At 30.5% G+C, this 16,471-nt stretch overlaps 2 protein-coding genes across 3 annotated transcripts; one reads left to right on the top strand and one right to left on the bottom strand.

The window, feature by feature from the left end:
- Window positions 1-293: 293 nt before the first annotated feature.
- LOC136988531 (tigger transposable element-derived protein 1-like) lies at window positions 294-662 on the bottom strand. The gene has a single exon (XM_067286401.1). The coding sequence runs from the start codon at window positions 660-662 to the stop codon at window positions 294-296; it is 369 nt and encodes a 122-aa protein (XP_067142502.1).
- Window positions 663-4,915: 4,253 nt separating this feature from the next.
- On the top strand, window positions 4,916-13,715 carry LOC136988426 (MFS-type transporter SLC18B1-like). 2 transcript variants are annotated; one of them, XM_067286270.1, is made up of 14 exons: window positions 4,916-4,975; window positions 6,784-6,978; window positions 7,054-7,149; window positions 7,902-7,975; window positions 8,050-8,197; window positions 8,265-8,333; window positions 8,401-8,488; window positions 10,811-10,950; window positions 11,024-11,122; window positions 11,197-11,294; window positions 11,493-11,588; window positions 12,851-12,925; window positions 13,014-13,107; window positions 13,491-13,715. In XM_067286270.1, exons 2-14 carry the CDS (start codon window positions 6,787-6,789, stop codon window positions 13,566-13,568), a joined length of 1,347 nt encoding a protein of 448 aa, XP_067142371.1. In that variant the 5' UTR covers window positions 4,916-4,975; window positions 6,784-6,786; the 3' UTR covers window positions 13,569-13,715. The 2 variants fall into 2 exon arrangements, with proteins under 2 accessions (XP_067142371.1, XP_067142370.1); XM_067286269.1 differs by lacking the exon at window positions 4,916-4,975 and adding an exon at window positions 6,608-6,713.
- The last annotated feature ends 2,756 nt before the right edge of the window (window positions 13,716-16,471 follow it).

Genomic DNA, 16,471 nt, shown 5'->3' with positions numbered 1-16,471 from the left:
TCGGCCAGGCCCACAATGGGGCGACCGGGTGGTGAGGGACGAGGCCCGACATATCCGAACGGACCACCCCCCCGAAAAATTCCTGGGGATTATTCGACCCGTTCGGATTCGATCCCAGGTCCCCCAGAGCGGTAGGCTGCCACCTTTACCGCTCGGCCATCCGGCCGTCTACTCTTGGGGTTTTGGAATGATAAACAAGCAGTGGTTTTAATTTAAAGTCTCCATTAGCGTTACCACTCAGTAGAAGTGTTAAACGATCTTTTGTAGCTTTAAATCCTGATGTTCGCTTTTCTTCACGGGATAAAAATGTATGTTTGTTTTGGCATTCTCTTCCAGAAAAAGCCCGTTTTATCAACATTGAAAACTAATTCAGGAGGATAATTCCCCCGTTCAATGATTGCTTTTAATGTTGTTGGAAATGATGCAGCTGCTTTTCTATCTCCACTTGCCGCTTCTCCGGTAACTTGTATGTTATGAAGATTGTTTCTATTTTTAAATCGATTAACCCACCCACGACTAGCTACGAAATTTTCACTCGTGTCGCTTTTTTCATTCTGAATATGGTTAAAAATTTTTCTCGCTTTTTCCATTATAATTGCTTGACTTAATGGCATATTGCGTTCAACTTCATCGTCAATCCAGATGGAAAGTCGTTTTTCCATTTCTTAAACACATTGCTTCTGGTACGGGTAATTTTTGTTGCCGAAGTTGTTATGGTTGTAGTTGCTGATGATACGATCTTTTCTTTATTTCTTAAAATTGTCCGTATTGTTGAAGTTGACAAATTTAATGCAGTGCCGATATCAGATTGCCGTTCACCTGCATCTAATCGTCTGAGCACCTGCATTTTAGTTTCCAGAGAAATGCTTTTTCTTGTCGCTTTACTTTCTTTTCCTTTGCAATCACCGATTGTAAAAACTAAAAACTGCCGTATTTATCACAATAAAATAAAATAATATGTTTATATCTTTATACACACAATAAAGTTGATGACCGATCATAAATCAACTGTGATGCAGCAAATATGCGTTCGGGGAATCCTAACGCTGCGTGCGATCTCGGGGAATTCCAATACTACCGCGTAATACCGAAACAGCGTTAAGCGGGGCAGCGTTAAGCGGGGTCTTACTGTACACCGAAATTTGGCTGTAATTGAGAGTGCAGCACTTAAATATGTCAATAATAATAGAAAATGAGGCCGGATGGCCGAGCGGCCAAGGTGGCAGCCCACCGCTCTGGGGGATCCGGGTTTAAATCCCGACGGGTCGAAAAATCCCCAGGAATTTTTCAGATGGTGGTTCGTCCGAATATGTCGGGCATCGTCCCTCACCACCCGCCCCATTGTGGGCCTGGCCGCACCCGTAATGGGCTTGCAAAAAGAGGCCCTCTTAGTGCCCACAGGGCGGAAAGTTTAAAAAAAAATAATAGAAAATATAGCATTGTTTTTATATAATAATATGTAGTTTTATTTGTATCAGTTACATCAACTGATAAATAGATTTACTGATATAAAGTATTAACAATTTAATCTTAACGGCGCAATAATCAAGATAACGTAATTATATCTCTTATCATCTTCATCATCACCGTGACGTTTGAACTAACTAATTTATATTAATAGAGAAGATGCTAATGTTTGTTCTGGAATAATAAATAGGTATGTAACATATCTCTTATGGATAAATTATTAGGTTTTAGATGTATGTTTAAAGGTAAATTGCCTTATAGTTTGGGGTATTTTTAAATTAGTTTTAATTAATTCAATTACATAATTATATAGTATATCTGTAAAGCCTATAAAAAAACTAACTACTATCAATTTTTAATATAAAAATATATATATTTTTAAATTTAAGTTAATTAATTTAATTAGTTTTTGAACGATGCTTTATATCCTTTTACTAATTTATTGTTATAGGAGTATTAATGGAATCATTTTATTATTATATTTTATACTATTTAAATAAATTTTTTTCTTCGCTAGTGGAGCCTGAGAGAGGTAAGATGAAATCTTGAATAAATGTAGGGCCCTGCCTTCTCCGATGGAAGGTAAGGTCCACATTTATTTAATACAGTGGACTCTCGATATAGTGAACGTTCAAAGGACTGAGCTAAATCGTTTACTATATCAATAATCCACTGTATAATAAGTTCATCGGTCATTGATCCTATATAAATGGTCCGAAGCTAGAGTTGTGTGTCTCGATATAATGAACTTTGATAAGGCTGAATTAAATCATTCACTATATCGAGTTCATTGTATATGATTTTATTCTATTACGTTGACTGAAAAATCATTCTTATTTGTCTTCTATAATTGAACACAATTATTTAAAATTGGAAAATGTGAGGTTCCACTTTCTCTTATGGAAAGTAAGGCACCCCGTTTATACAATACAATGGACTTTTTATATAGTGAACCTCCAAAGGAATGACGAGAGGCTTAGAATTGTATTTCACGGAGTTCGATGAACTTTCGCATGGTTATTCTGGGACACTGAAAGGTATCCCTTAAAAGCCGTAGGTTCCACTTTTGCGTTTTTTCCCAAGAAAATCACGATTTTAAGAAAGGATGACGGATCACTTTTGGACCCGGAAATCGATAGATATTGAAATAACAACATGTAGGCCAGAGTCTAAAAATATACTGGTCTGAGAAAGTGGCGTAATAAATATTTCTGTTACTGCAAGCGCTGCAATCGCTTTGCGGCGCAAATTTGGCCGGAGCAGAAAAAAGTCAGCTATAAACATTTAAAATTCTTTTAATATGTAAAATTTTTTCGTTTTTAACTCAGATATTGCTTTTGTCTTTTTTAAAAGACTGCTTATAAATACTATTTTAATTCGGTTTTGAGCGTAAATGTCGTTAATATTTATATTTCTATTAACTGTCACTTTCACGATTTCAGACGTTAAACTATTTGTTTTTTGCTTACAGTTTGTGGTCAATTTTAAATATTTTGTGGAGTTTTCGTTAAGGATAAGAAAAGGTAGTAAAAATTTATAGTTAAGCATGTATAAACTTTATTAATACGGGAAGAAATGTTAAATTATGTGTTAAGATAGGATAGATTTAAAGTGTTTCAGAAAAGGAGATTTAGGATTTAGGGTGGCTTTGGAGTTTATCAAGGTTAAGCCAATATCTTTTTATTTATTTATTAATATTAGGTAAATTATTGTAGTTTGCAGTGAGGAAAGAGCTATGATATATTCTATTCACAATTAATATTATGTTTATAAATGAGATAGAGAGAGATTAAAGTTCAGCCAAAAAAAGTTAGGAACACGTTAGAGATGGAAATTAAAAGTCAGTAGATTTAGTTCTTGTATTTCAGATATGGACTGTTAGAGAAAAAAGAGGGAATTAGACTTCAGGATGAGTTATAAAAGTGGAAATTTTAACTATTTAGACAACATATTCAACATATTTACAGGCACATAATGACTTAGAGGTAAGTAGAGGATGATGAGCTAGAAGTTGAAAAATAAAATAGATAGACGAAGGATGGCAAGAGTTTAGACAGTATTATTAGATACTAGCAGATAAGCCCGGCGTTGCTCAGGCAAAAAGTAACGATAGCGAAGATTAACCCTCTACCTTTCGCCAGCGGAGGACCCCCTGGAGGGTTCTCCAGGGGGTCGTCCGCTGGAGGAACTATCCAAAAATCTCTTCTTAGTGTGCATTCCCATGATTCTCTTATTTTCTTTTTTTGTCCAGCGCCTGTAAATCTTGCACGTCGCTATCTCTTAACACTTCCATTGTTAAGGAATACACTTTTTTCATCCCCACATCCACATAGTTACCATCTCCTTGTATAGGAATAAAAAAACACAGTTAAAAATAAAAAAAGTTGCATCTAAAATAGTAAAGCAGAAGCTGAGTTCATTAGGATAAGCCTTAATCCTTTCCCTCTTCCACATGAAGGGATTTCGAATAATCCTTTCTTAGTGTACCAAATTTCAACTTTTAACTCCTAACCGTTAGGGCTCTGCGCTTATTCTTCATCTTATTATTATTATTATCAGCCCATCTCGATTATATTATAAGATTGACAATGATAATAATTAGTCATGACATTGAGTCTAAAAGAAAGACATGTTACTGATGTTTTAGGCCTGTACAAACAAAGAACAGGTGTAGTAGGCATTCATTCATATTTTACTTTTGGTAGTGCAGAATATTATATAAATTACCAAAATATGTAGAGCCAATGTGAGTGTCAGAAGGAATGTAATTTCGCATGTCAAAAATACAAAACTATTTAATCCCAAATACTATTTCTCAATATACCGAATCAAGTAAAATTGTATAGCACACTTTATGTTGTGTTAAAGTTAATAAATTATTTTTAAAAAATAGTTTCTCTTTATCCGGATTAAATTTCTATGGCTATTTAAATGTATCAATGGATCATATGGTTTTCCTAATTATATTGTCATACATACGTAATAAAATAAAACAGCAAAAAGCAAATTTATTTACTTATTTTACCGTTACCTGTTTATTAAACAGATATATTGTACATAAAACATTATGTACAAAACTTTCATTTACAATATGTAGCAATATGACAGTTTTAAACAAATATTTATTTAAAACCTGGATAAATTAACCTGTTTATTTACATCCTTATCTGTAATTTCAAATTATCATCTTATTTAATTTTTTATAAACCAAATATACTTTTTCTTTCTTTATGCATGATATAAAATTTAAAAATGTAATTATGAATAAGATTTTTTTGACAGAACAGTATAAAAAAGTTACAAAATTGCTTGAAAATGGTAAAACTATCTACTAACCAAATAGATAAACAAACTTCTCGCCGCAAAGCGACTCTAGCGCTAGCTATCGGCAACTTGACATATTAACTCTACTTTAGCATGGCCTGCGTTATACAACAGGCCTGTGCATCTGCCTTGGCGTTTATCGTCTACAGTGCTTGCGTTCAGTTTCGGATTTTCTCCAACAGAGGTACGAAACTTATTTAAATATTTTATTTCTGTTTAATAATATAATAAATATAATTACAACTTTTAACAAAGATTAAACTTTGCTTCAGTCCTTCATTCCGTTGTTTGCACCATCCGCAGTTCATAAAATCACAAAACTCACGGAGACGACCTTTCCTTGTAGGCTACTGCCTCCGTAGTAAAATATGTAAAGTATGATAAAAGCGTCATCTGGTGTCCTAGCCACAATCACAATAATACATTTTAAGTAAAATTAAAAATAAATTTAACATGGCCATTTAACATATTTTATTTCTATTTATTCTACGAATATAATACATCTCCATACGAATATAATTCATTTTAAAACGGTTTCTATTTGAAATTGTTTATTCTTATACTGTATTTGTGATTACATGTTTGGCTTATGGCTTAAAAATGTTCTATGTATTGGAAAAAAAAATTATTTTTGTAAATTTAGCTTTTTTATTCTTAGATAATTACTGATATAAATTAAGAAGAAAAGACATTTTGTTAATCTTTATTTAAAACGGTAAACAAATAGAACTTATTTTAAATACTCCACAAGCAGTAAAGATCAACATTATCTAAACAAAATGAAAATTAATTAAACAGTTATTTGAAAACATACAGATATTTAATAAATTTTATTATTATTAAAACAATGCTTCTGTTTACTGGAAATAATAATAATAAACTTTATTGTCACATAGTCGTAATATAATACACACAAGTGTAGCGCCTAGACATAAAAAAATATAGTAAAATAGCTGCTGTAGATCACAACTGTAAACTGATGTATTGAAACGTCTTTTGCCATACGTATACATATTACCAATTTACTTATTGGGATTAAATTAATTTATTTTTAAAAATTTTCTACTTGTTGGTTTAAATCTCAATTTGTGACAATCAGGCAAATCACTGTATAATTTTCCATAGTTTTTTAAATATGGTTTAGTTAATAAATAAATTTAGTTAATAAAATTAAACATAGATTCTTTGTGTGTTCTGTATTATTAGCAAAGGCAGAATAACTTGAATATAACATTTTCTATGATAAAAGGAAGAATAATTTGTATTAACATATATAAAATCTTCTTTCATTTATGAATAAAAGGCATTGCCCTTTTAAGGCTCTCGTCTAGTTTCATGCGAAACAATACAAAATCTGGTTTAGGATATCTATAATAAATAAAAAATAAATATTACTAACAAAAAATATCGGATTTGGAATTCCGAAATCGAGCGTTAGGCGTGTATTTGTTGGATATTACAAATCAAGGCTGACTACGCGTAGCATCGACATACAGCAGTGTACGATACTCCAATTTTCCCCACTTGTTTGAAGATGTCTGAAGATGGATTTGTCGAATTTTGAAATTTAACGCCACAAGTGCGGTTGCAGCATAATTCCTATATTTATTCAGTGCACATGCTGTAAGAAAACAATGTGTTTTGCATCCTTTTATGAAAACTACCATCCATCAATATATCAGTGTAAAATTTTTGCCAGAGAAAATTTCGGAAAATGAGAACTGTATATAATAATTCGATATCTTTCTAATCACATATTAATTCGAAAATCATCATAGTTTATAATGAGAAATGGAAAACAATAGAATTACAAACGAAATAAAACAAAATCTTTCGGTGAGCGCGAACACAACTTCTCATCGAAATCCATAAAACACTTTTCTGAGCCTTTCCTTGTGAGTTAAATCATAGTTTATTCGAACGTATTTTATTGTGTTTTTTACTGAAAAAAAACTGTCTGTAAATAATAAAATTTTACTGTTTGCCTTTAAGAAAATGAGTGAGCAAGCGAGCGTAAGTATCACAAGTGATGAAAATCCACTGTACGAACAGCCACCGAAGAAAGGTATATGTGATATAATTAAGGAGACCTCACGCAAACAATTGTTTTTGTTAATTGCATTTGGATATTGCAATTTTATCATGGGGGCTTGTTACGCTTTACTAGCTCCTTTCTTTCCCAAAGAAGTAAGTATTTATTTAATTTTCATCATTCTGACGAATTGTTCTACATAACAGAAATTACAACTGTACTATTTTCAGGCTGAGAATAAAGGCGCATCCCCTACTATTTACGGGCTGATCATGGGTTTTTATCAAGTTATTGTATTTATCGTTTCGCCGATTTGTGGAAAAATGGTAAAAATATTTTTTTTAATGTAATACAGTTAATGATAATATAGAAAATTTTAAAAATTCTCTTAACCTATAAAAATTAAGTAAAATTAATTTGATTATCAGTCCCATTAAAAGGATATTATTAATTTTTTTATCCTATTATTTCAGTAAATCACTTGGAAATCTCTACTAGTCTACATGATCAACCTCATATTATTTTTATTATATTAATAAAAATATTATTATTAAACTGCAGGGACAGTTTTACATATTGGAATTTTAAGTTTTTATATACGGCATTGTTCTGTTAGAGTTCAGACATAAATAAATAGGTTTGAACTCAACAAAACTTATATTTATATACTTTTAAATACTTTATCTTGATCCAGTATTGGGAATACTTGGTTGTCCAATACTGCAAAAACCAATACTGGCGAAGGATCCCCAGTGGCCTCATACAGTATAATCACATCGAGAGAAAAAAATACAAATTGTTTAATAAAAATTAAAATATTAATCATATTTTAAAATTGTCTAAAATTATTGTTTTATTCATTTGGTTTCTTTTAAAAACTAGTATATTCTTTTTTCTAAAGTAACAAAGTGTTGACTTTATTCGTATCGTGATAAGAAACTCGATCTTGATTTAAAGATTTATTTCTATGTATTATTGGATATAAGGAATATAATACACAAATAGAATCAATAAGAGAGTCATATAAGATGGAATATATCAAAAATATATTTACGAATTACAATATATTTTATTTCAGACTTCACACATAACACCTAATTTATTAGCTTATGGAGGGATATTCTTATCTGGTTATGCTAATGTTTTGTTTGGGTACGTATTTAATAATTTTACTGTAATGTAATTTCTACTGTGTAAAATAATCAAATGATGCATATTTTACATAGAGTTCTGGAGTGGTCGCCTCCCGGTAAAACATTTATAACCTTAGCATTCCTCATCCGAATGTTTGATGCCCTGGGATGGAGTTTATATTTTACTGCCAGTTATACAATTGTTGCTATGAATTTCTCAGATAAAAGAGCCACCATTTTGGTAAATATTTAATCTATTATTCGTCTTAAACGCCATCTTTAAAAGTAAGATTTGTTTCGATTTTTAGTCTCTTCTAGAAACAATATTTGGTTTTGGTATGATCGTTGGTCCCACTATTGGAGGTGCTTTGTACCAGGTAAATCATTAATAAATTTGCATAATGACAAAAAAACCGGTTGTTTTAAAAATTTCTTTAATTCTAGATTGGCGGATACGCTACGCCCTTTATGACTTCAGGATGTTTACTTTTAATAGGCTCTTTCGTGTCTTTTTTAATCATCCCTTCGAGCGGTAAGTTAAAACAAAGTTAAATTGTAAATTTAATTTTTTAATTAAAAACTTTTTATTTAAAAATTTTAATTTAAAATCTATAAATAGCTTTTATAAAAGTTCATTCTTGGCATTTTTTTTTTTTTGTATAGTTTTAAACTTCTGTTTACTGTGCAGATGCGTTGCAGCTCGAGTGCCTCTCAAGATCTATCTGCTCTTTCAGAATAGTCTAAATTAGTTAATTTATTTCTAATTATTAAATTTATTACAAGATGGCAGATTAATGGCATCTCTTTAGTCCAAATTAATTAATGAGCCAGGTTTTAGCCCAATAATTAATCTGGCTCGACCATTTGATTATTAATATTTTTTCAATAAAATCAGAAAAATTCGAATTGCTTATAAGCTGGACCATTTCAGGAGCTTGTGTTTGACTTCAAAAATTTCTTTCCAAGAAAATTCTTTCATGTATAATTTTATTTTTCAATTTCATTTTCCACGGGCCACAATTTATTCATTATAACTTTGTATGCGTTTATGCATCTCAAGTATGTCCTAGCAAATCCCTCCTAAATTTATAAAGTATTTTATGTCTTGTGACTTATTCATTTAAAAGATTCCAATTATCAAAATTGGAAATCTCTAAATCTTGTGTATTGTACTTTAAAAAAGTGAACGAAAATTTCGAGAATTTTCTTCCTTTTCTGACTTTTAAGAGAACTAAAAATTAAAACAACTCTAAAACATTTGTAAAAAATGAAGTAGACTTCTCTCAAAAAGATCAAAAAACCAAACAAGTATATAGAGAGAAAATGTTTTTTAATTACTCAATGTTTCCCTAAATGCATTTCGCCTTCTCATCAGCCTCTTCAGTAGGGCTTTCTTAAGTACAAAACCACACAAAGGATGCACAATCATCAAGTTCAGTTTCCATCTTCTACTGGTTGTTTACAGTCTTTGTACACTACAAGATTTACCCAGCATTCCGCTAGCAAATTGACAGTATTATTTTGCGTGACGATTGTAAAATGTTCTTTAAATTTTCTTTTTACACATTTTTTTTTTTCTTTATATACTATTTTAACATTATTAGTATCAATATTACAATTATTAGCGTTACAATGTAAAAATACCGGTGAAGTGTTAACCTTGAGTTTTATTGCAGCCAGATGTTCAGATAGTTGAACTTTCAACTTTCGTTTTGTTTCTCCCACGTTGAAACTTGGATTTATACACGTGCATTGCAGTTTGTACACCATTCCCTCTTCTTCTAACTGATCTTTTTTTATTAATATTGTTTATTTTGGTTAGTTCTGACAATCTATTTTTTTGGGCGGAGGCCAAATTTATTGTTTTTTTTATAAAAAAAACTTTTTGATATTTTTCATATATTCCTTTGATATACGGAAATGATACGTACTTTTTAACTTCCTGTTTTTTCTTAACTTCAAATTCATTCAAAATAAAATCATCGTACCACTCTTTTAACAATTTTCTTGGGTATCCATTCAATAAATACTTTTTGTTTGCTATTTCTATTTCTAATTCTCTTACGTTAAATTTTGTCGTTTTCTTATTTCCATAATATTCTGTTTTTGGCTTTTAAATTTCTCTTTAAAAATCTCTACCTAAGATAAAATTGCAAAACTCACCAGTGCCCTCTGATCATTGATATTTGATCTTGGATTCGCTTTTGACCAATGAACGGGCGGTGTGGTTTTCTGGGGTTTTTTACTTTACGTGTCTAACAACTTAAGTAGAAGTAAGATTCCCACAGAAAGTTCTAGGAGACACTCCTTGGCAGATCTTGGAAGATCATATTGTGCTGCTTTGTCCTATCAAACATCTCATAAAGGAAATCATACAAGTAGCTATTAAATGTTTCACAACAATATGGCCCATGGATAAGAAAACGAAATTTCATATATTATGTTTTATTCCTGTTAAGAGTTACTTACGAAGAACATTGCCAAGTTTGACGATCGTTTTTGAGAATTTTCTAACTCATTTTATCTTGGCTTTTAGATGCCAGACTCCTACTTTAATTGGCATCTAAAAGCCAAGATAAAAAGAGTTAGAAAAGAGCTTTTTTCTATCCGACATCCGCAATTTTCAAAATGGCTTCTTTCAGAATTAATTTTTATGGTAAAATTTTGCGTAGCGTGATCTCTTCTATCTGAATTTGTTTAGTATAATATGAATATTAATTTATTTTATTTTAGAAACTTTTTATTTTATTTTATTTTTTGTTTTATTTTAAAAAGTAATGGTTATTCAACCATAAGTTTCTAAAATAAAAGTACCTTATTAATTTAATTATAAATTGAATTTATTTTAAATAAGATGCATTGCCACCCGAAAATCCAGGAAATATCAAGAAACTTCTAAAAAGTCCAGCATATATAATTGATTTAGCGTGTTGTGTCAGCTGTTTTTTTGCTCTCGGATTTAACGATGCAACGTTAGAACCTCATCTAAGAGAAGTGTGTTTTAAATAAATTCACATAAATTTAGTTTTTTTTTAAGTGTAATATTTAAATAAATAATGTATTTCAGTTTGGTTTATCGCCGGTATTATTAGGAACGATTTTTATTGTTATAGGAGCGATCTACGCTCTTGGATCGCCAATTTGGGGTTTCTTATGCGATAAATTGGTAAATTGCACTTATAATTTATTTTACTTAAAATATACATGAAGATATATAACATAAAAATAAAATAATTTCAGCATGGTAGATACACGCAGATTTTATGCACAGTTGGTATATTTTTCTCCCTGATAGGATTCTTGTTCGTCGGACCGGTTCCATTCATACCAATACCGACGTAAGTTTTAATTTTAAAACGTTATTTAATGGAGAAAATAATTGTTTAAGCGTGACCCAAAAGTCATTTAGCAGTGTTTTTGCATGAAATTCTGCAATTTGTCAAAGCGTGTCTTTTACGAATTGCAGGATTTTGTAATAATTAACTGATTTTTGGGCCACCCATATCAAATATGGTGTAAAATTCAATTATTTATAGGACATTATGGCTCGTCATCGTTGCTCAAGCGTTTGTGGGACTAGGAATGGGAGGAAAATTAATCTGTTCTTTTATTGATGCTATGGCAGAAGCAATGTAAGTTATTACAATTATTAAATATAAATTATATTTTTTAAAGAAAATTATACTTCTTATCTATGCTCGCTTTATTAAGAATTGCAATTTTTATTTTATTTACGGACGATTTTTAATATTTTACTTCTATGAAATATTTTAACTTTTGACGTGAGCCCGTAGACTTTTGAAAACAAGCTTTTTATAATGACTTGCATGATTTTCCATATTGTACATACATCCTGCGATGGATCTCAATAGTACCTTCAGGTGTAAAAAATAAAATAGCAGCATGCTGTTCGACTCTGGTACAGTTGGATATGGGCGACGTCATTTTGAGTCTACCACGCTGTTTACGTAGTGAACTCAAATGTTACCTGGCAAAGACGATTGTTGGCACACGGCTGCATTACTGTATAGTCTTTCAGTATTTTTACTGTCAACCTTGTACGTTACATTATTTTTCGTTAACAGCGCTACAAACCTTATTTACTAAAATTGCCTGGTATTTGCAAAAAAGTTTGAAATCTGTGGGCGTTTTTTGATCATCAATGCAAAACGACGAAACAATAATTTCGTTTAATCTTAAACGTTTACTTAAATATTTTAATACGCAGAATGAGTAAACTCTATAACCCGATTTACGACATTTTTTGTGGAATCAGTTATGTCGTAGAAACGGGATCTACTGCGTATTGCGTTGCTAGCTTGAAATTTAAAAAATACAGTCTAACATATTTTAACATGTTTATGTAAAAAATAAGCAGAAAATATTCTAAATTTAGTAAATTTTCTATTTATTTTTCACACATTCTCTCTCCTCAGCTAATTCTGTAATGTTTTCTGTATTATTTTTAGAATTTTTCGTGTACCTATATACCAATCTATATTATATTAGAATATCGATGTTTTGCTATTATATTGTTCCTATTATCAAAGGAACAATACGTAAGGTGACTCGAAAGTTGGTAAACTGAAATATATTTGTATTACTTTAAAAACAGTTAAAACCGGTTTGAAACAGATACATTTTATTAATAATATACGTTACACCAGTGTGAGTATGTTTGAAATATCCTCGTTATACCGCCATATTAGATTCTCGGCTAGATCCATGGTGGTGCAACGTAAAGGGGTGGAATGCCATCTCTTGTTTAGCCATTCTATTTTAATTGATTTCGTTTATTCGCAATTGAATTTATTGACTATAAAATGACAATAAAATGTAAATGTTACAAATAATTAACAATTGCATTTTAATTTTTGCAATATTATTTATGCAGCCGTATAGGATTGCCAGATGATGCATCTACTTATGGCATAGTTTTTGGAACAATCATATCCGCTTGTTCACTCGGGTAAACTATTTTAAATTTGTTAAGATAAACAAATTTATTGTGACATTCTCACTTACTAATTAATTCTTTATTGTTGTTATTATTATAGTTCTTTCATCGGCCCATCTTTAGGTGGGTTCTTATTAGATCACGTTGGTTATAAACAAGGTACATTATATGTGGCGAGTGCAGAATTTATAACTGTAAGTTTACTATTATTTATATAAAAAAATTAAATGCAAACTTCGATATAGCGCTCTCCCTCAATCTCAAACTTGTGTATAGACTTCGTTACTTTCACGGCCTTATGAATGCATGGGTATATCCGGCTATGGCGGAAAGTCTCACCTTCTTAGAAACTTCACCGCACTGATCACTACTAATAATTTCTTTTGTATCTGTAAAATGTCTCTAAAGAAATTAATGAACCTCAAAAGTGTGTTAACACTGCTCTGATTATTTAGTTTGACACACTTCATCTTAACGCCATTAACGAACAAGTGCTACCGCTAAATCGAAGTTTGGCTACAAATTTAGGAGTTACATCGATTGTTTTTTTCAAATGATAAATATAATTAATTTTTAGGGAATAATTGTTGGAACTTTCGCGATATGGTTTAAATTTCGGCGAAGAACGGATGAAGAGGCTCTTCTAATAAATTAATGAATGTAATATACCACATATTAGTATGGAGTGTTTCACATACTTCATCTTAACGCCATTGACGATCTAGTGCTAAACCTGAACTTTACGATCACCCTGTATATATATGTATACGTATACTATAATGTATAAACTTCGAAGAGAAATGACTTATTATCAAAATCTGAGTAAATTAGCTCCAAATTTTAAAAAAAAAACAATAGATTACCATAGAGAAAATTTTCGAATGACCTAAGCAGTATAATTTAATGCACTATAAGTGCAACTAAAAAGTTCAAGTAGAGAAATACTGAATGTAAGTAGTACATTCTTTAATTTTCCTCCTGAGATTTTTGAGACTTGATATCGCTCGAATTACTTTTTATAAGTGTCTGTAAAGTATAAGAAAATCATTTTGATTTTTTAATAATAAAAGTTTAAATCATTTTAATTTATTATTTTAAAAAAGGAGTAAATTATTATACTTTCTGAAGTTGTTGAAAAACTTTGTTATACGACAAATGATGAGATATTCGAAGTAATAGTCTTTGATTTCCCTTTTCGATTCTCTCTTTCTCTTTTCGTTTCATTTAAACTGTAAACAAGAACAGAATTAAGCGTAAAAATTTCTAAATTTATTTCTAACTAGAGATTATTATAATGAGTTTTACTGCCTTCAGAATGACTTAGGCAGTAAAACTTCACTCCAAGGGATCCAGGGTTCGAGTTTAGTGGAATTCTCATAAATTTTCATATGTTTACAAACCGTTCCTCATTCCTTGGACTTGACCGCATCCATGATGTAACCAAGAATAAAGATCATCTTAATGTTTTCAGGGGAAGAGAATAAGAAAATAAATATTACCATTTTACAATGTATTTGTTCTTACAAACGACTCTTCCTCCATTTTTCATAATGGTAGCCATTTGATTAATTTAGAATTTTCTTTTTCTATATTTTGATTCCTTTCTTCTTATAATTTTAGATTTCTCAGTTAACATAAATATGAAAATAATCGGATGGAACTTTCGTGTCCACCACGGGTTGTGCGTTATGTAACTAAAATAATATTAAATAAAGGCGGTTAAACCTCGATTTTTTATAATTATTTATTTATACAAAACCTTAGTTATTGTTTCTGCGAGTTAATGTCTTTTTTAAAACATTTTAATCATTAGATTTTTATATAAAAAAGTTCGAATATCTTCATTTATTATTATTATTTTTTTATACTTGAAGCACGAATTTGGTATTATATTTCGAAGATTTCTAAATAGATGCTTCTAGAAGCAGCAATGTCTCTAGAATGGGGTAATGAAAAGGAAAAATTTATTTTTATTTATTGTTTTTAAATAAAAACTGCCTTTGAGACTTATTATATAATAAATGTGAAGTAAACATGGCATTCCGATTTCCAAAGGCGAATTTTAAATCAAAATCCCGGAGCTTTTTTTGTTCCCCGCTCGTGCCATTCTTTCATCTTTGTTGTCAGTGCTGCAGCAACAGCTTATGGAAAAATCATTAATATTGTTTCACCGGTGCAAGAATTGTTTATATTTTTTTTTCCAGTTTCACTAATAGATAATGCATTTTTAAAAAAATAGCTTGAAAATGAGTAAGTGATACGAAATGGGAAAGTTTCATCGATGCATTAAAACTATTGAGATATAAAGAATATTATTTAGAATATGATGGCACTAATAGAAATTTATTTTGATGAACAGAGAGATAGAAATACTAAAACCAAAAGTAAATCGCAGCATTTAAAATATCTAAATTTAAATTTTCAAAAAAAAAAAAAAAAAAAAAATTTAGAAGTTATTTTTTAAAAATTGTCAAGACTTACATACGAGATTGACAGTTGATAACAATTCTGATATAGAGCCATTCAATTTATTCATTCAATTGTTTAAAATATTTTTAAAAGTCAATGTCATCAACAAAAGTTTTAAATTATATTGACAAAAATAATTTAATTAAAAATTTCCCAGATGTTTTTATATTATTGAAAATTCTTTTAATCCTCCCCGTGTAGAGAACGATCTTTCTCAAAATTAAAATACATTAAAAATTATTTACGGTCAACAATGGCACAGGAAAGGTCGACATAACTAGCTGTATTATGGCTGAATAGAAAAGTTCGACGATATTAGAAGTCGATTTACGTAATTTTTCGCTCTTTAAAATTGCATTTAATTCGTATTTGTATTTATGTCAGAATAGTTTCCATTTTCCGTCTATAATAAATAATCGCACATAAAATATTACGCAAAACTTTAATTTATTTCTATTGCCACGTATTTATAAAAAACTGTTATTGACTTTTCTTTGCCTATATCATCCCAGCAACAGCAAAAATGGCGGCAATATTCGGCGCTCTGGCCCTAAGTGGAAGTCACAGTATGAACTTTAACGCTATCCTATTGAACACAGGAAGTCACCTTCAGGAACCAATCGGTCGAGAAGACGGAATAAAGATGCGGTTTATCAGTATCTACTAGCCTTTAGTCGTTTTTTAAGAACGATATAATTATACAAAACGGGTATCATTTAGGTAAAAAACATTATCTCAAAGAAAAAATTGAAATTTGCGATGTCGGTGCAAATATTTTCTTTTTTTAATTGATCGCAAAGTGATATTAGCTTTACACCTAAAGTTTCCGTGTTCTTTTTTACTTTCGTTACGGTCCTAACGGCAGGTAGAGAGTGATGATGAGAAAAGTTTACTTAACGCACGTGGTAATCGGAACGATGATCACGTGCGATAAGTAAACGAAACGTATATAGCATACATATGAAATGCAATTAGATTCTTGTGTGGACAGAGCAGTTTTTCAACAGGAAATTCTCAAGGTACTATCTTTAATAAGTATGTTTATCAAGAAGAATATTACTTGAAACATAGAACACAAAAAAATTAGTT

The sequence above is a fragment of the Centruroides vittatus genome, unplaced genomic scaffold (assembly GCF_030686945.1).
Source record: "Centruroides vittatus isolate TY-2023 unplaced genomic scaffold, ASM3068694v2 scaffold_3315, whole genome shotgun sequence".
NCBI classification, from domain to species: Eukaryota; Metazoa; Arthropoda; class Arachnida; order Scorpiones; family Buthidae; genus Centruroides; species Centruroides vittatus.
The sequence above is the reverse complement of the archived record's forward strand: the minus strand, read 5'-3'. Positions and strand labels throughout refer to the sequence as shown.